A 21,026-nucleotide genomic window follows, 5' to 3' on the forward strand; every position below is an offset into this window, starting at 1 on the left:
TTAGAGGTGGGGTTGTTTGGTGTGCCAGCTTGAGTTGGCTCTGCGCCTGAGATCATTATAAATTATCCGGTGTCGCAGATATGTATGGACGGAAGAAAGAGGTCAAGCCCCAACCTCTTACTTTGAAACAAAGAATGTGAATTGTCCTCACACAAAGATTCCTGCGCCACACAATTGTAATTGACATGAAATTTCTATTTATTGATTGAGTATCCACATTATTTCAATGTCTTTGCCCTCTGATATTTCACTGCTTGAACCTGCATACTGCAGACCATTCTCAAGGACCAAAGGAAACCACACTGGTTCTTCCTTCCTTTGAGTTGACCGGCACAGTTGAGTCCACGTCTTGTGTGAATACCACTTGCTACAAAGTGGCCAAGTTATGTAACTTGCTTAGCTCCTTTTTGGAACCTCAACTCTCCTGCATGAAACCAGTAGTAGATCGAGTTCACAAGCTGCTGTTGCCTGAATTGCATCTAACTTGTGTACAGCGGGTTGCCTCAGAACTCACCAATCAAAATAACAAAAGTAATCCAAAAAGGAGTGCACACCAAGCAAGAAGTAACGCAATTTATTTTGGGCCCAGGCGCAGCTGGGAAAGCAAAATTCTCACAGAATGTGGAACAGAACTGTATGAAAGGCGCTGTCAAAGATACGCCCCTAAGACAAGAGCTTTTATAATCATACAAACTAATACGCATCAAACCAGTCCTCCATGGGAGTCTAATTGGTAGAGCTACACTGTTCCTCTATAGTGGGACATACATTATCCTGAAATGAAATGTTTGGGTCCTACAAACCCTGCCAGACGACCCTCGACCACCTCTGTGATTTCACAGTCCAACCCCCACTTCCCACATCATAGTGCCAACACATTGAGACATTTGAGATGATCAGCAGATCTTTATTCACCTGCCACTGGTCATCTCCATCCATTTCTCATGGGAATACAACCCATCATGACACTGTGGGAACCTTGAACCACTGATAAGTTACCATTTTAATGTTGCATTTTAGGAACTCTTTCAACCTCTTTCCATGCTCACATGTGCAGAGGGGCCATTTGAAACCACCATGGGAATTTTTAAAACCATCAGTAGACCAGGTTCATAAACTAGTATGCCGAATTATAAAAGGACTGTGCATTCACTGCCTTTCTACAGCACCCATGAACTTCGCTTCCTGACCTTGAAAGTATCAAAGGCTGTTCATTTCTTACTGTATGATCCTGGGAACGTGCAATTTGCAATGTGCTGCCAGCCTCTGCGGCTACTAAGCAAGTTAATAAAATGTCAATTCGTTTCTAGTGAAAAGCATTCACTTAGGCCGGTTTACAATGCCTCAGTCTAATGTTAAGCTCCCTATACTTACTGTAAGGAAGGCATGGTATCATGAATGAAGACAGACACAAATGAGGCACAGTTCAAGGGTCTTTATTTAGTGAAGATTGGGTGATAGAATGTCTATCTAGCCCTATATCTAAGGTTGGAAGCAAGCTCTACCACCAAACTTGTCAAATCAAAATGGCCTATACTAAAACAACCTATTGCCAATCCTTGTGCTATAACAAATGTGTGCGGGAAAACTGTGTATGCAAAAGAACACAGTGTTCAAGAACGTGTGCATCACGATGACTGAACAGTGGGGTTCCCTCTCCCATGTTTTCAGCACAGGACAAGTGTGAGGAAAATGGAGCAGATTTGGTAACAAAGACACCGGCTGGCTCAGGCTCTGTTAATACTAGGCAGAAAGACCATATGAAGGGTTAATTGATGATATCTAATGGAAGGGAGTAATTGACAGGTCACTGGGCCAATCACAGAGAAGATTGGAGGGAGATGAAGTTTGATGACAACAATTGTCCCTTCTTTGTTTTTGTTTTTGGTTGCCAGGAGACCGAGGAGGGGCTTTTGAAGGAGGACGGTTGGAACTGGGCGTATTGAGACAGCTGAACAGAAGAGGGAAGTTGTGCCGTTGCACCGAGTTAATCAGAAGTTAAAGAAACTAATAATATATGCGATAGTTAGAAATCGCTATTGAGTTTGTCCCATGTGAGGCCGAGAGAAAGCGGAAAAGGGGAGAGTCAGCGTACGACAGAACAGCTGATCTGCCGAAGGGAGTAGCTGCGGCAGAGCTCGTAACAACGGAGACCGCGCCGAGCCGAGCAGCTGATGACTCGCTGAGCCTCCCGAGGATAGAAGTTTTTTGGTCAGCGGGGAACGCCAAGACGAACAGCTGATCGTGTGTCACGGCTAAGAAGAGGACGCGACCGTGATTGATTCCCCGAAGTTGCCTGGAGGTGAGAGAGAGAAAGTCGTTACAGGCTGACAGAGTGGACAGAAGGCGACCCTCGGAAATGGTGTAAACCAACGTGGATGAATGCGAGGGAGCAAGCAGGGGAGTGACCCCGCAGGATCTATCGGAAGACCCATTGACGTGACCCAGCTGATTAGCGGTAAGCTATTACTGTGAAAGAAAGAGCACCGCTCTGATACGAATTGAACGGCTGCCGGACAAAACATATGTAGACGATTTCTGATGTTGAAAGTGGGCACCGTTGCGCTACGTATTATTCAACGCTGACATGTTACGAGTTATTTAGGAAATGCTATTACGATATTAACTGGGTGCAAAGCGCCGAGACGCATGTTGAGAAATACGGAATTCAGACTATTAGAAGAGTGAAGAGAATAAAGAGGGAGACAAGTCCTAAAGCAAAGGAGAAAAGACCCAAACAATATTGTAGACGTCAAAGAAAGGAAGACACGAAGTCTAACAAAGACTTACCTGAAATATTCTGTCCCGCTTGGCCAAAAAGAACTCTGTCCTCTCCAGAAGATATCGGGAGACCACCTGTATCCTTTTATTTGGTTATCTGAAAGAAAACATAAAAAAAAATATTAGAAGAGTTATATGTTGATAATAAAAGTTACCTTGGGAATAAGAATATACATTCTCCGTTTAACTGTGTTTATTTACCAATATTGTGTACAAACCTCACAATTTGGTGTCAGAAGTGGGATATAAAGCCGAACACCATGGAAGAACTCATTAAAACGCTAAGTGAGGGGCAACAATTACTTCAACAGGCGTTACAGTTACAGAACCAACAAGCCCAAGCAGATAGGCAAGCATTTCAACAGGCCATACAACTACAACAAGCTCAATTAATGGAGGCGACCACCGTACGACGACATTCCCAGGTTCCAGCATCAGTCTTACAAAAGTACGCAGTAGGAGAGGACCCAGCTCACTTCTTTGTGAACTTCGAGAGAGTGGCTAGGAACGCTCAATGGCCAAACGATAGCTGGTGTCACTACATAGCACCCCTCATGACAGGTGAGATGCAGAGTGCTTACCAAGCAGCCAATCCAACCGGGGAAACCCCGTATGCAGATATGAAACGAGTAGTACTGGAACGCTTGGGACATGATGAAGAGGCATATAGGATAAAATTTAGAGAAGTCAAGCTACAAGCCGAAGAAACACCGAGGCAGCTCTTTTATAGAGTCAAAGAGTTAGGAGAGAAATGGTTGCAGTCTAACACCAGTACCACGCATGAGATGTCAGAGAAAATTGTTATGGAGCAGTTTGTGGAAGCCTTACCTTTACCAATGCAACGCTGGGTGCGCCAACATCACCGACCCAGCCTGGTTGAAGCTGTTAACATCGCTTCAGCCTATCAAAAGGCTGGACAAGGCAGATCCATGACATATGCGATAAACAACAAACCAACCCCCACACCCAGTTGGAATAACCATTCTCTCAGAACAACTACTGTGACAAGATGGCCGAACTCGATGTTACGTAAGCCGGAGTGGGAGGTTCCAAAAGGGAGACCAACGAGTGAGAGCCCTGTAGGCATCAGGCCCGCTAGTATGGTACCAAAAGGCATACAATGTTTTGAATGTGGTGAGTGGGGACACCTAGCAAGAATGTGTCCCAAAAGAGTTAAGGCTGAACCTATGGACGTGGGAAACATGGCGGTTCCCAGAGAAGGAGAATATCAAGAAGGAACGGCAATCCCTAAAACCTCGTATTCGTATATTTGCGAAGCAGAAGTTGATGGGAAACCTACAAGAGCTATGGTGGATACCGGCAGTTTGCAAACGGTTGTAAGTACAGAACTTGTGGGGAATACTGGGGACCCGAATGCATTAATTCCCATACGTTGTGTCCATGGAGATGTCAAACCTTACCCGACCAAAGAGATTAGGTTAAAAGTAGCCGGGGAACAGATGGAGGTGAGGGCAGCCCTAATGCCAGTATTACCAGAGCCTCTACTTATTGGTTCCGATGTTCCCAATTTTTCACGGATCATAAAGTCGATAGAAGAAAATTGGTTAAGAAGTGCCCCGTTCGCCCATGAGACCATTGCAGAGCCGTTAAATAAAGAAAGGAAAGTGAAGTCGGAGTTAAGAAAGTTAAAGAAAGTTTGGGCCGAAAAAAATGTTTGTCCCATTGCAGTTGACTGGAAAATTGATGAAGCGGGAGATACTTTCAGAATGGCACAAGAAATAGATCCATTATTAGGAAATGCTAGGGCTGCAGTTAACTCAGGGGTATCGGGAAATGGTCCCTCTTTTGTTAAAGAAAAAGGATTATACTATCGAACTAGCAAGGATGCCACTGGAACTATTCTGAAACAGTTGCTAGTACCCAAGAAATATTATCAAACGGTGTTGGAAGTGGCACATCTACAAATTGGTGAAGGTCATTTAGGAACAGAGAAGACCACACAGAAAATCCTTGCCAGGTTTTATTGGCCGGGCTTTATGCTCAGGTGGCTCGTTTCTGCCAAGCCTGTCCAGAATGCCAGAAGAAAAATAAAGCCAATGTGAGGAAAGCACCTTTACAGCCGATGCCAGTCGTGTTGGAACCTTTCCATCGGATTGGGTTAGATATTGTTGGCCCCTTAGAACCTTCATCCAGAGGTCATAAATATATCTTAGTGATTATCGACTATGCTACCAGGTATCCGGAGGCCTTTCCTCTTAGGTCTACTAGTGCACAAAGTATATGTGATGCCTTGATACCCTTTATTAGCCGAGTGGGAATACCGAAGGAGTTTGTTACCGACAGAGGATCCAACTTTATGTCATCAGTGATGGAACAAGTGTGCACGATTCTACAAATGAAGCATTTAAAAACCGCTGTCTATCATCCTCAAACTGATGGCCTTATAGAGAGGTACAATCAAACCATAAAACAAATGTTGCGTAAAACAGGAGAGCCAGGAGGAAAGAATTGGGACAGGTTGCTCCCATGGATACTCCTTACCTTAAGGAATACCCCACAGTCATCGACAGGGTTTTCACCCTTTGAACTTCTGTTTGGAAGATCAGTGAGAACGCTACTCGATATTTTGAAGGAAAACTGGGAAGAGGAGCCGAGTCAAGAGATCTCACTTACTGAGTATGCATACCAACTTAAAGAGAGGGTAGAAAAGTTACAGAACATTGCCAACGAAAATCTGTTACAAGCACAAACCAAACAAGAATACTACTATAATCGAAACACTCAATTAAGATCATTTAACAAGGGAGATAAAGTGTTGGTCTTACTCCCGACGTCTGAGAACAAGATGCTGGCAGCATGGAGCGGACCCTATGAAATTGAAGAGGTCCTAGGTCCACTAACATACAAGGTGAGACAAAATGACCGAAGATTCCCAACACAGACATATCATGTGAATCTACTAAAGAAATGGGTAGAACCTATAACGACGGTGGCAGTGATTAATACTAAGAAGACATCTTTCGAACCTTTTCCAAGGTTAAAAGAAGATCTGGGACTGGAAGCGTTAAACATAAATCAAAATATATCTGAGTTACAGAAGAAAGAACTCCTCGGGTTGGTAAGGAGATTTGCAAATACTTTTTCGTCCTTACCGGGGAGAACGAACATGGTATGTCATCGTATTGTAACTCAGCCAGGAGAAGTAGTAAGAATTAGACCCTATAGAATTCCAGAGACAAAACTCCAATCTATCAATAAGGAGATCAAAGAAATGTTGGAGATGGGCGTAATAGAACCCTCTCATAGCGAGTGGTCATCCCCTGTAGTAATGGTGCCGAAGCCTGACGGAACGGTTCGTTTTTGCATGGACTTTAGGAAATTGAATGAGATTTCCAAGTTCGACGCCTACCCTATGCCACGAATCGAAGATTTACTAGACAAGCTGGGAAAAGCTAAATTTCTAACTACTATAGACTTAACAAAAGGATATTGGCAAATACCGTTGCTCCCCGAGGATAAAGAAAAAACTGCTTTTGCCACACCATCGGGACTTTTCCAATGTACAGTCTTACCGTTTGGGTTGCATGGGGCACCAGCAACATTTCAAAGGCTCATGAATTCAATCCTTAGAGGACAGGAAGAATATGTAGGAGCATACCTTGACGATATTATTGTCTTCAGTCAAACTTGGGACGATCATTTAACCCATTTGGAAAATGTACTTAGACTATTACAAGAATCTTGTCTACACATAAATCCAAAGAAAACGTTCATGGCGAATTTCTATACTAAATATTTGGGATACTTTGTAGGACAGGGGATGATTAAACCACAAGAAGACAAGCTGAAAGCCATAAAAAGCTTACAATTTCCTACAAACCTCCGACAAGTGCGAGCCTTTCTTGGTTTTATTGGGTACTATAGAAGGTTCATCCCCCATTTTTCAACAATAGCAACACCTCTGACAGATTTGTTGAAAAACTCATCTAGCAAGAAGAAGAACTGGTATACAACAGAGACAATGAATGCATTTAATAACCTAAAGAATGCTTTATCTGAAAAAGCCATTTTAAAATGTCCAGATTTCTCAGCTCCGTTCTTCCTACACACAGATGCCTCTGGAACAGGGCTTGGAGCGGTATTGTTTCAGGGGCAAGGTGAATCAGAAAAACCCATACTTTTCATAAGCAGGAAGCTCTTACCACATGAACAACATTATGCTACAATTGAAAAGGAATGTCTTGCAGTGAAATGGGCCATAGAGGCATTACGCTATTACTTATTAGGAAGAGAGTTTACTCTGGTGACTGATCATGCACCTCTTATATGATTGGCACGTAACAAAGATACTAATCCTCGAGTACTGAGATGGTTTTTATCACTACAACCTTTTACGTTCAAAACAGTTAATCGTCCAGGAAATTTAATGGCCCAGGCAGATTTCTTATCCCGGAACAATTCCCTTACCAAACGTAAGGGACTAGAGGGGAGGGTATGTGATGAAAATGGAGCAGATTTGGTAACAAAGACACCGGCTGGCTCAGGATCTGTTAATACTAGGCAGAAAGACCATATGAAGGGTTAATTGATGATCTCTAATGGAAGGGAGTAATTGACAGGTCACTGGGCCAATCACAGAGAAGATTGGAGGGAGATGAAGTTTGATGACAACAATTGTCCCTTCTTTGTTTTTGTTTTTGGTTGCCAGGAGACCGAGGAGGGGCTTTTGAAGGAGGACGGTTGGAACTGGGCGTATTGAGACAGCTGAACAGAAGAGGGAAGTTGTGCCGTTGCACCGAGTTAATCAGAAGTTAAAGAAACTAATAATATATGCGATAGTTAGAAATCGCTATTGAGTTTGTCCCATGTGAGGCCGAGAGAAAGCGGAAAAGGGGAGAGTCAGCGTACGACAGAACAGCTGATCTGCCGAAGGGAGTAGCTGCGGCGGAGCTCGTAACAACGGAGACCGCGCCGAGCCGAGCAGCTGATGACTCGCTGAGCCTCCCGAGGATAGAAGTTTTTTGGTCAGCGGGGAACGCCAAGACGAACAGCTCATCGTGTGTCACGGCTAAGAAGAGGACGCGACCGTGATTGATTCCCCGAAGTTGCCTGGAGGTGAGAGAGAGAAAGTCGTTACAGGCTGACAGAGTGGACAGAAGGCGACCCTCGGAAATGGTGTAAACCAACGTGGATGAATGCGAGGGAGCAAGCAGGGGAGTGACCCTGCAGGATCGATCGGAAGACCCATTGACGTGACCCAGCTGATTAGCGGTAAGCTATTACTGTGAAAGAAAGAGCACCGCTCTGATACGAATTGAACGGCTGCCGGACAAAACATATGTAGACGATTTCTGATGTTGAAAGTGGGCACCGTTGCGCTACGTATTATTCAACGCTGACATGTTACGAGTTATTTAGGAAATGCTATTACGATATTAACTGGGTGCAAAGCGCCGAGACGCATGTTGAGAAATACGGAATTCAGACTATTAGAAGAGTGAAGAGAATAAAGAGGGAGACAAGTCCTAAAGCAAAGGAGAAAAGACCCAAACAATATTGTAGACGTCAAAGAAAGGAAGACACGAAGTCTAACAAAGACTTACCTGAAATATTCTGTCCCGCTTGGCCAAAAAGAACTCTGTCCTCTCCAGAAGATATCGGGAGACCACCTGTATCCTTTTATTTGGTTATCTGAAAGAAAACATAAAAAAAAATATTAGAAGAGTTATATGTTGATAATAAAAGTTACCTTGGGAATAAGAATATACATTCTCCGTTTAACTGTGTTTATTTACCAATATTGTGTACAAACCTCACAATTAAGGGGGCACACTCATTTTTTCAAACACTCTCTAGCTTTTTCAGCTTGAGAATGCAGTTCCGGACATAAGCCAGGGTCTTCCGCGACAAAGTCTCTTTCCAAAACAAAGTCTCTCATTCGCAGAATGCCTGGACACACACAAAACAAAGCTCCTTTTCTTTAGGGTCTCAAAGTTCTCAATGCTCAGGTTCATAGTTCATACTGGGTCTCCCTCGATCGTGCTCAGAGACCCCTTTTTAAACACAACGTCTCAATAGACAATGGACCTCATTACGAGGAAGGCGGTAGAGGGTTAATGGCGCCGGTAGAGCCGCCCGCTCCATTAACCCTCTACTGCCTCATTACGAGGTCTGCTCACGAGTCCCGCTAAGGATGTCTGGTAAACCAGGCGTCCTTAGCGGGACCCGCTAGCAGACCAGGATGCTAACAACGGGCCTGTCATTAATGGGCCCATTGTAAGCATCCTCCCCATTCCCGTTGGACCCTATGGGGGCACAAATGGGAATGGGGATGTACTGGTCCGGGTCCCAGGAAAGGGAATTACCGGGCCCTCCTCATTCCTCATTCCTGGAACCCAGACCCGTTACCCGGTATGGGGGTAGCCATGCTGCTTTTAGCGGCATGGCTACCTCCATACTCGTAATGAGGCCCAATGTTCGTTTATAGGTCTCCCTCAGTCAGGCTAAGACCTTTCACAAGGGATTTAAAAGTTCCTGTAGATCTCCCTCAGTCGGGCCCAGACCTCTTTCAGCAAGAAGCACCTGATTCCACCTAGGTCTCCCTCAGCCGGGCTCGGACCTCGCAATCACAACACTGGTAGGAGTTACCTTCCCCTAAACTTCTCATCCCTTCAATTACAATTTTTAAATGTTCGTCTAAACAGAGACTTTTGATTGGGCACTTTCACAGTGTTGGACCATTCTGTTACTCTGTAGCATCTGTCTACAGGTCACAAGTTGTAGGCAGTAATCGATCGGATTGATTTGATTTTTGGTATTATTTAGCGGAGATGGGCATTGAATGTCATTTTACTTTCCGATAAGATCGGGGTTGAAGAGCTGGGAGACATTCTTGCTGGATTGATAGGGCCATAATGATAGCGATTAAGTTAATCTTCAGGATTTGGAAAAAGAGGAAGAAACCTAATGTTGAGGATTGGCTGACGGAATTGTACATTTTCGTACAATTTGATCGGGTTTCATTTCGTAATAAGGATAAGGAAGAAGATTATAGGAAGCTGTGGGGTCCGTTTTTGGCTCTTTATGATTGACTTGAAGGTTGAGTTGCTTTGATGGCTATGGTATTCGTGGTAAAGTTGGTGGAGGTCCTTTCTCCCCCTTTTTTTTTCTTTTTCTTTTCTCTTCCTCTTTCCATTTGTAGTGTCCTTTGTGTGGTCTTTTGATTTGTGTTGTCTTTTATGTACGCATGTTACTTTTTTGATTGTGTTCCTTTTGGGTTGGTTGATTAATGATCTGACATATTTATGATTCTTTTATTATTCTGTGAATTGCATTTTTTCTGATTAGTGTGGAACTTTGTTACTTTTACTACTGTTCCTTATGTTTTTTGTGGAAATTAATAAAGTGTTTTGGAAAAAAAAAACAAGTTAAAGGCAAGGTGCAGATGTCTTTGAGGTTGTATTTCCACTACATGTCCCATAATGCACCTTTCCTAATGGTTAAATAGTGGAGTTCATGCTCACACACACCGCTGCAGCCTCACACACATGCCGGGTTCCCCTCAGTCAGATACTCACCGGCCACGCGATGCTGTCGGGAAAAGACTTGCCGCTGTCAGATCTGAGGTCAGGGTCTTGCCACCTGCTCCTCTGTCTCCTTGGGGATCAACATCCACCCAGGGAAAGCAGCACTGGCCTGTATCTGGCCTGCTGCAAACATCTCTCCTTGCTTTTTGGCTCTCTCTCCAGACTGCAAGCCTCCAGCCACACCAGGTCAGTGTTCCGGCATCTCGCTTTTCCTTGGCTGAAGTAGCAAGTGGGGCTGAGATTGAGAAAGGATCCCCTGCTCAACTCAGCCACACAACCTCTCTTCTGTTCTCCCAACTGCTGCTCTCTGTTCTGCCAGGAACTCCACCTTTTATACACATGGGTTTCTTTAAAAGGCTGCAGGTGTGAGTTCTGGGCTGGGTCTGCCTGTCCTTGCCGACTCTATTAGGACAGTACAGTATTAGCATGGGGCAGTCTGCCTTCTGTCTCTCAGTGTGGTTTTGAGTAATCTTTATTCTTCTTAGTTGCCTCCTCCTCTTCTTAGTGAGTTTCGAAATTGGGGAGGGGGAGTTGTGATAGAAAAATTGTCCTTTAAAGGCAGAATGGGTGTTATTGTGATTGAGCCCTTAACCCTGCTTGGTCTCAGTGGAGCAGGGCCACTGCATATTACTAGAGGGATTCTTTCTAGTTGTAGTACATGGGTAACTCCGTGGGGGAGTTGTAGTTTCCTGTCATGACAGTAGTTAGCTTGTGTATGGACACGTCGGGACTAGGTTACTTTTAAGGGGCAAAAGATGGTTTGATTTCCCATTGTGTTTTTGCTTTCCCTTTTCTAAGTTAAAAAGAGCTGGGGTGCAACATAATTCTGTGGACAATATCCTCCGAAGACAAAGAGGATATTGAGTAGGGGCTTGTCGGACAAAGGGTGGTATACTGCATCTCACCTGAGGGCATTCCTCCAACAGTCCCCGAGGACCGTCTGTCCGGGTGATCCTCCCGCACTGGTCCACCCCCAGGGACTGGTTTTTAAAAGGCAATGTCCGTTCCCTGGCCGCCTGAACAAAAAATCCCCAGAGTCTATATGTGAATCCACCCTCAGGTTTCTCACATTACCTGTAACCCAACTTGATCACCGATATGTTATTTGCTTGAAACACAATTATTTAGGGCATTCTCCAGCTTGGTGCATAGAACTGTGTGCCTATCAACAAAGCCCCCTCCCCTTTTAGTGGATTGATCCCGCAGCTGATATGTTTGTGCCTTTTTACCGCACTGAACTTGCATTTTTACCACACTTGTTTCCAACTGCTGGGCTTCCATCTGTATTACTTCTTTACTATGGGTGTAACCTTGGCTCCAGGAGTAGTTTGACTGATCTGGGGATCAGGTTCTACTTTGTTCAGTCCAGTGACCTCATCCATATCCCTTGCCCTGCCCTGTTTGGCCAGGAGCGCTGCTTTCATACTCTGCACCTTCACTACTGGACCACTACTTTGATGACTCATTTTCCTCCATATTGGAGGCTAGCCAGTGGGCTTTGTTACATTGAACACAATTGTGCCTTTTGGAAACCATTGGGCACATGCTAAGCACAACCGGGGCACATGCTCACACTGCTGCTTTTTTCCATCTGTGTTTACTCATAACTGGAACACTTTACTAATGATTTTAATCCTATTCAAAAGTGTTGCATTTTTCATTCTAAAAGCCCTACCCAAACACTGCATTGTTGTACTGTGGAACTGTTCCCTCAATGTGACTTGGGCAGTAGTCACAGCTTATAACACACTATAGTAAAATGCTTTTCACCTGTAACATACTGTATTTCCATTTCTGCCAAAGCTGTGTGAGTATAGTTTTACATATATACTGTGTGGACATTCCATTTTTGTGTGTGGTAGTAGTAGTAGTAATTTGGCATTTAAAAAGCGCCTTCATCCCATTAGTATGGCGTCAATGCACTTGTGGGTGGGAACGCCCTCGGGAGATCGAAGATCAAGGTATGGGAAAATTGTCAAGTCAGAAGGATTAGAATGTGTGTGTACATTTGGCCAAAATAGGGAATTGGGCCCTCGGGAGACAGAAGACCAAGGTATGGGAACATTTTCAGAAGGATTAGAATATGTGTGTGCATTTGGCCAAAATAGGGAATTGGCTGGGATGGCCAATCCCCAGTAAGCTACCCGTGATGCTCTGGCATGTGCATGGGTGCTGAGAGGTGGTCAAGAGAGTGTGTGCGCAAGTACCAGAGACGTAGCTGCATTCTGATGGTAGAGATGTGCTTTTGTATGGCATTGTGTACCTTTTCTTCCCCCTGCTCCCCTCTTGAGTGCATAGACTTGACTGCTGTGCAATGCTTATACCTCTTGGAGAGTCGTGCATTATAACAAGACACCGTGCCATCAAGGTGTCTAGAGGTCAGAAAAATCCTTTGACCACTCAAGTCAGCCATGATTACTCTCAGATCTCAATATAAAGTAATATGTATGTGCTTTTCAATCAAGTCATTGTTAAATGGAATGTCTACAGATGTAAACCTACTACACTCTGCTATACCCATTAGTTATGCTGCAAACATATCCAAAACAATGTAAGGACCTCTGCATTTGTCCTAGAGGGATAATATTGCCATATTGACCTTGTGTCTGTCTTTTTGTTCCAGAGGATTTCACCCCACTCCAGTGCAGACCTCCACCACCCCCAAGAGTCGAGAGGAAATTCCCACCATACACAGGCTTCGGCTCTGAAGAGGATTCTCTCTGCTCCTGCCTGAGCGTGGTGCCCAAACCACCCCAGAAGGATTTCAGGAAGTTCATGGAGAAGGACAGGTAAGTTCAAACTAAAGCTGTGTTAAATAGTTCCCAAACTGCAGGATGGATGTGCGGGTGTCTTGCATGGGGGCCTAGGAGATAATGTAGGTGTTCATATTGAGTTCCGACACTTTTTTCCCTGACCTGCTGAAGTAGGACAGATGATAATCATTTAAGGGTTAGACACTGCAGGTGCAGACATTAATGACCATAAATTGCTTGGATGCCAAGTGAACAGTACTGAGCAAAGTGAGGGGCCGACACCTTCTAAAAATGCAAAATCACCTTCTTCAAAAGATCTTCTGACAAGAGACCAATTTTGTGGAGGCCAAGTGAAAAGGGAGATTCCAAGAAAGAAATGAGGCTTTGGGCAGGTGAAAGGCTCGTTGGGAAAGTACAGACCAATGACAGCTTCCCCCCCACCCGTGAAAGACAATGGGAAAAGGTTCTCTTTAGCCAAAGGTGATACTTTAAAGGCTGTATCTAAAATATATATCTTCATATAGGACCTGTTGGAGATGATAATACAGTTTCAATACAATTTACTTCTGTTATTTGACTCACCCCCGGCTCTAAGGGCCTCATCACGAGTTTGTCGGTAGCCCTTAAATCCGGCAGTAACAGTATTAGCGCTGCCGGATTATGAGTCTGCGCAATTAGCGCTGGAGCCAAAAGGTACTGGCGCTATTACAGCCAGCACCATTACAGCCAGCACAATAACAGCCGGTGCAAATAGAGCCGACAAGACACAGCGCTATTGCAGCCGGATCACAACTCCATGTACAGCGATATTAGCGCCGAAAACCGGCGCTAATACAGCCGATAAATACCTCCAGCCTAGAGCTGGAGGTACTTGAAGCCAGGTGACATAAATAAAGCCACAGGTGCACACAATGCACACCAGAGGCCTACATAAGGCACACCCAGGCCCCAAACACTGCTACCAACACTATGCAACCAATATTTGCTGGAAGCCGAGACAGGCAGCTCCTCATGTTGTGCCTGGAGCTTGAGATGCAGGCCAATCAGGCTAGGGCACAGGGAGTACCGGGGGCGCAGGGTGGAATGAGGTGGAAAAGGAAGAGAATGGCACCAGCAAGGTGAGCACCGATCCCCAGGACCAGGCCCTCACCCTGGGCACTCAGCGACACCCAGTTGGTTACTGAGTACCACCTGAATAGGGAGACAATCAGAGAACTGCTGGCCACAATCCAGGCCAACATCAGGAGCAGGATCAAGATCCGCACAGCGGTGCCACCACTGCTGAAGCTGTTGGCAGTCCTGCAGTTCATGGGGACGGGCACCTTCCAGCACTCTGTGGCCATTATGCATGGCATGGCATTGCCCACATTCAGTGCAGTCTTGGCCCAGGTGCTGGATGCCCTCCTGCACCATGTCAACCGAGACATTGCATTGCCCACCACCCAGGTCAACGACATGAAGGCACGGTTTTATGCCACTGCACAACTGCCCAATGTGATAGTAGCCATCGACTGCACCCATGTTGCGTTGGTGGTTCTCAAGGCCCATGGGGTCGTATACAAGAACAGGAAGCACTACCACCCCCTCAACGTGCAGGTGACTTGTTGCCCTGACCTCATCATTACCCACTGCTGCACCCGATACCCAGAATCCACCCACGACTCCATGGTCCTACGCAACAGCACACTGCCAGGATACATGGAGAGGCACAGAGGGCAACGGACCTGGATAGTGGGTTTGTTTGTTTGTTTATTTATTCATTTGTTAAGCGCACCAGACTCGTAAGTAAAAGGGCGCAACGACAAGGAAAGGCAAGGCTTACATAGTTACGTATACACAGGTTACAGAGTTTACATATAGCAAGATGAACAATTTTTGCATGACTACAGGATATATACAATATGAACAAAAGGACTGAAGCAAAGGTACATGCACTAAGGATATAAAACTTATATGGTTACATATACACAGGCTACAATATATACATAAAGAAAGAATATAGCAAGATATACAGTTTTCTTAATTGCAGGCTAGTGTTCTCAGGGGAGAGGGTAATGGGAGGCTAAGGATTGGTGGCAGTGATGTGTTTTATTAAGTTTTTCCTGAAGAGTGGATATGGTTGGTCAGCTCTCAACTCCTGGGGCAGTGAATTCCAGCTTTTGGCAGCCTTAACAGTGAAGCCATTACCCCCGATGGTAGTAAGTTTGTATTTGGGGATATTTAGGCAATTGGTGTTCCCACTTCTAGTTGGTCTGAGAGAAGTTCTTCTCTGGAGTTTGTCTATAAGGTAGCTAGGGGCCGCATTGTTCAAGGCTTTGTGTGTCAAAGAGAGTGTTTTTAGAAGTATTTTATTGGATGTGGAGAGCCATTTGTGTTGATGTCTCAAGGCAGAAATGTGGGTTTTCTTGTTTATGCCAAGGGCTGCTCTTAAGACGTTATTCTGTAGCGTTTGGAGTTTTTGAATAGTAGATTTGTTAGCCCCAATGTAGAGGGCATTGCAATAGTCGATTCTAGAGAGTATAAGAGCTCTAGCAAGGATCAGACAACTATTGTCGGAGAGGAACGGTTTACCAGCTCTAAGAAGTTTGCATGTGTAAGCCGTAGCCGAGGTAAGGGATTTGACCTGCTTGTCAAAGGATAGTGTGGAGTCCAAGTAAAATCCCAAGGTTTTTACTTCCTTGGAGACTTTAATAGTATTGCTGTCAATATTGAAGGATGAATATTCTTGACCTATTTTTTTGATATTGGCCTGCGAACCCAATATTATTAGTTCAGTCTTATCACTGTTCAAGCATAGACCGTGAGTGGCCATCCATGCTTGGATGATAAGGTAAACCTTGTTCACTAGGCCCATGTCCGTACCGTAATCCCCAGAAAGTGGTAAGAGAATCTGAGTATCATCTGCATAGTTAGTGTAGGTGATGCCCAGCTGGTCCAGATCGTCGAACAGTGGCTTAGTGAAGATGTTGTAGAGTGTAGGCGAGACGCAGGATCCTTGGGGAACACCACATAGGATAGGTGTAGGATCGGCTGATGCTGAGGGGGAGAAGACTCTCATGGTCCTCTCACTCAGGAAGGACTCGATCCACTTGATAGCAACCGTGGAGAAGTGAGCTGCAGAGTCAAGGTGCCGACATAAGACCTTGTGGTTGACCAGGTCGAATGCAGCGGAGAGGTCGAGTAGGAGCAGGAGTACTATCCTTCCTTTGTCTTTCAACTCGTCTATTTGGGACTTGAGGTCGATAAGGGCAGTCTAAGTTCCGTGCAGTGGACGGAAGCCAGATTGTCTGTTGCCCAGGAGTTTGTGCATTTCTAAGTGCTTCTGGATTTGAGTGTAGGCAGCCTTATCCAATATTTTTAATAAAAATGGGACCGTGGTAATAGGCCGGCAGTTTGTAGGAATGAGGGGATCAAGTGTCTGTTTCTTGAGGAGTGGTAGCACCCAGGATTGCTTGAGGTTGGCAGGTATAGTACCTGTAGCAAATGAGGCATTTATCAGTTTGGTTATAAATGGGGAGAGTTCTCTAGCAGCATCTTTTATTAGCTGTGCAAGCAGATATCGCCTTTGCAGTTTGAGGGCTTCAAAGATAGGATCATTTTTTCTACCTCTAGGATGGACATTTTAGAGAAGTGGAATGTGGTATTATGTGCCGGTGGAGGCTCGTTGGGCATGAGAGTGTTAGGCGAATGCAGTAAGTTTAGAGCCTTCTTTTTTAGTTGAATTTTATTCTGAAGTGTGTCAATTTTATGCGCTAAGGCGCTGTCCAGACAAGTGGTCGACTGTAAATTGGTCGAAAGACAAATGGTCGACGTAATTTGGTCGAAAACCAAATGGTCGAATTTTTATTTTTATTTATATATGTATTTTTTTGGTTTTCCTTTAGGGAAAAAAAGGGTTTTTTAGAAAAAAAGGGGGTTAGGGGACCCCCCGCCCAAAAAAACAAAAAAGGGGTGAAAATAAAAAATAAAAAAATTCGACCATTTGGCTTTCGACCAAATTGGTTCGACCATTTGTCCAGTCGACCACATTTTTTCGACCAAATGTCTGGCAACCCGCTAAGGCTTGTTGTATATCTGTACACCAGGATTTGTCCTTGGTGCAGATGTCCGGGATAGCAATAGGAGACTCTAGTTCTTTGAGTATGCAGAAGAGTTCTTTCATGCTTGAGTTTGAGTTAGCAATACGTTCGTCTTAGGAGTCGCGTTTTGCTTGGCAGATTTCTTTTTTGTAATGTGAGGAAAGTGCAGTTAATTTAGCTTTATTCTCACTAGAGGGGCAAAGTCTCCAATTTGTTTTACTTTTGTTCTTTAAGGTGCGAAGGTCTTTGAGTTGTGGGGTGAACCATTTGTTTAGGTGGGCTATGGGTTTGCTCGGTCTGAGTTTGATAGGAGCAATTGTATCCAATGTGGTGAGCATGATATTGTTAAATTCCTGAACTAGGCTGCTGGGGTCGAGATTATCAGGCAGTGCGTAGGCAGTATGGCGGGGATAATTTTTTCTCCCTTAATACTTCTATTGCTTCTGGTTGGGCATGGTGGCGCTCGTGGTCGAGCCAGTGGAGTGGGTCTGATAGTAGATAAGTGAAAGGAGATCAGAGAATGGTCTGTCCATGCTAAAGGCAGGATGGAGGTGATAGTGGCAGAGCAGTTAAGGTCCGCTACCCAGTCCAATATTCTTCCTTTAAGGTGGGTGGGTGTGGTGACTTTTTGGGTAAGGCCTAGTGCTTTGATCGTGTTAGCTATTTCTGTGGCATTTTTGTCCGTTTGGTCATTAAATCCTAAGTTGAAGTCGCCTAATATAAGTAGTTGCGTGGTAGGTTTCAGGTTGTTCATAATTATATTATGCAAGTCTTCCTCAAAGGTACCAAGAGGGCCGGGTGGTCTGTAAATAAGATGTATGGTAATGGATTGCGAATTGTTTATCTGAATTTTGGCAGTGAGGGTTTCACATGATTGTAGAGGCTGGGTGGCGGCTAGTCTGAGACCAAGAGCCGTTTTAGAAATAATAGCAATGCCGCCACCTCGTGCATTATCACGGTCTTGTCTGATTATGGTGTAGCCATCAGGGACAGCTAGCATGAGGGCAGGTCCTGCTGCATTATGGAGCCAAGTTTCCATAATTGCAAGATAATCCAGGTTCCCTTCCGTAATTAAGTCAGCAATATCCGTAGCGTGAGCGACTAGTGATCTAGCATTAAGGAGCGCTCCCTTGAGAGGGGGGGCTTCAAGAGTTTTGTTAGCTCGGATGGGTTTGTCTACAGTGGGGCAAGCTTTTGGTTGGAGGTTATTAAGCTGGAGGGTGTTTACATTCAAGGTAGATGTTTGAGTAGGCCATTTAGATTGGCTGGGCAATCGTGGGCTAGGTTTGTAGTTGGTTTTGAGGTTGGAAGCCGGAAGGGCTCTTCTCAGTGGTTCGTGTAGTTTAGCTAGTCTTGCGCGGAGTCTGTTGTTTCTATTGGGTGTGGTGCAAGGTAGGGAGGCATAGAGTATTGTTTCTTGGGCCTTACAGAATATGGAGAGGTTAGGTTGCATAGCGTTAGTAGTGAGTTGGCAAGGGTTTGAGGTAGGTGTTGGTGACTGGTCGATGTGAACTTGACTTCTAGGGACAACCTGTGTGACTGTGGCCATGATACAGAGGACTAATGCTAGGTATAGCATCCTTCCAGTTCCAGTGGCAGGAGAATGTGGTCTAATGGCGACCATAGGGCACAACACAGGGCTTAGCATAGGTCAGATGTGGTCTAATGGCGACCGTAGGGCACAACACAGGGCTTAGCATAGGTCCGATGTGGTCTAATGGCGACCATAGGGCACAACACAGGGCTTAGCATAGGTCAGATGTGGTCTAATGGCGACCGTAGGGCACAACACAAGGCTTAGCATAGGTCAGATGTGGTCTAATGGCGACCATAGGGCACAACACAGGGCTCAGCATAGGTCAGATGTGGACTAATGGCGACCGTAGGGCACAACACAAGGCTTAGCATAGGTCAGGCGTGGTCTAGTGTGGTGTGGTGTGGTGAGTACAAACCCAGCCACATATTCACAGTGAAGCACACGACACAGAAGGGGGGAGCCACAACTAAAGTAAGCACTTCATGTCAAGAGGATGCACTGGAAGCACCCAGACAGCACCTGCACCTACAAAGGCGGGCATCCAAGGGTGAATGCATACGTTGTACACACCTGGCCACACACATGCTGACGGACACACACATCTGCCATCATAATGACACATCAAACCACATGGTCCACAATATATCTTGAATGTAGCACAGCGCAGATCCACACAGCAGCACCCAACAGCATGTCTACCCGTGCCACAGCCATCTGCCCATGTGCAGTCATCTGGGACAAGCCACAGTACACCCGCCACAACAACACAGGGCGCATGTACAGGACAAGGAATGTATGGCATGATAAACAAGGAATGCACACCCATCACACATACACATTGCATTGGCAGGATGCACACAAAATAATGGTCACGGCTAACAATGGCCAGATAAATTGACATTGCAGACCCATTCATGAGACAAATAACTGATGTCCATATCACACACCATGCACGGGACTCTGGATATCCGCAGCTGGTGTGGCTGATAACCCCTGTGCGTGACCCACATACACCACATGAGACTGCCTACAACCATGCTCACAGCTGGACCCGTGTATGCATAGAGTGCACCTTTGGACTCCTAAAGGCATGATTCCGGTGCCTAGATCGCACTGGTGGAGACCTCAATTATGCACCAGACAAAGTAGGGAAAATAGTATTGGTGTGTGCAATGCTCCATACCTTTTCCCTGAGGAGGAATGTGCCCCCTGACGCTGGCAGGCCACACCCTGAGGAAGATGGAGAGGACGACCATGTGGCAGGAGCCAGAGCAGAAGCTCACAGGGATGATGTGAGGGAAGGGAGATTGGCCCGACAGGTACTGATAGACAATTACTTCTATAACAGTGACCTGACTCTGTACACAACCAGCACAGTGTGAATAAAGTGAACAAGAACACAATCATGAATGTCCTCACATGCTTTCAGTTAAACAGATTTTTATGTAACTTGTTCAACCACTATCCCCATCCCCCACCCCACCAACACCCCAGCACACTATTCCCCTCCCTCTTTCCCCCACCAACATCCCATCACACTATACCCCCTCCCCCCGCGCACCATTGTGTCCATGGCAAGGCCACTCAGGCCAACAAGAGTCATAACGTTCATGAAGGCCTTGCCCTCTTCTCCCGACTCACAGCATCTGGGGAACGTGAGCGCAGCTGGCGCAGGGACCGCCGCATAGGGGTGCTCTGATGAGATTTCTCGATGGGTGTTGTTGAAGTTGAAGGAATCAATGCAGCCACCTGCAGCTGCTGACGTTGCAGGTCGTTATCCTCCCGAATTTGTTCTACAAGGGCAGAGACTCTCTCGCACAACTCGTGCACTCTTTGCCCAAACCCAGTCAGTGCAGCCGTGCATGCTGTGACAACACTCCTGGCCCTCGCATTGCCACGGGCCATCCCCCTCGTGGCCCCATGTATACTGTCACGGATAGCCTCCATATGGTCACTGTGTGCAGTGGCAATTGTCTCCATTTGCCTCTGCCTTCCCTCCATTTCATTTAACCGCTCCATGACAATGGCAAAGTGGCCATATGCTGGGATGGTGAGGAGGTGCATTGCCTGGAGGGGCTGACAACGGGATCCATATGAGCTGGTGTCGGTGTCAGGTTGATGTGTGTGTGTGCGCCGGCGGTGTGTCTGACTCTGTGGGCTAGGCCTGTGCTCCAGGGCACGAACTGGGCTCTCGGGAGTTGTGGGTGGTGGATGGCGCAGACGGCGGCTTGGTGTCAGGAGCTTTTCCACATGGTGGTTGTCACTGCTGCTGCTCTCTCCTTGTTTCTCCAGAGACACGGATTGCGGGGGGGATCCTCCCTGGCCATGT

General features: G+C 45.7%; 1 protein-coding gene across 1 annotated transcript in view; it reads left to right on the plus strand.

The window, feature by feature from the left end:
- EFHC2 (EF-hand domain containing 2) overlaps positions 1-21,026 on the plus strand; it is a 369,754-nt gene that overhangs the window by 208,027 nt on the left and 140,701 nt on the right. Inside the window, exon 8 of the mRNA XM_069636501.1 lies at positions 12,952-13,117. Within this exon, the coding sequence (XP_069492602.1) occupies positions 12,952-13,117 (166 nt within the window). The remainder of the gene's footprint in view (positions 1-12,951; positions 13,118-21,026) is intronic.

Source organism: Ambystoma mexicanum, chromosome 7p (assembly GCF_040938575.1).
Source record: "Ambystoma mexicanum isolate Mex_15411 chromosome 7p, UKY_AmexF1_1, whole genome shotgun sequence".
Classification (NCBI taxonomy): Eukaryota; Metazoa; Chordata; class Amphibia; order Caudata; family Ambystomatidae; genus Ambystoma; species Ambystoma mexicanum.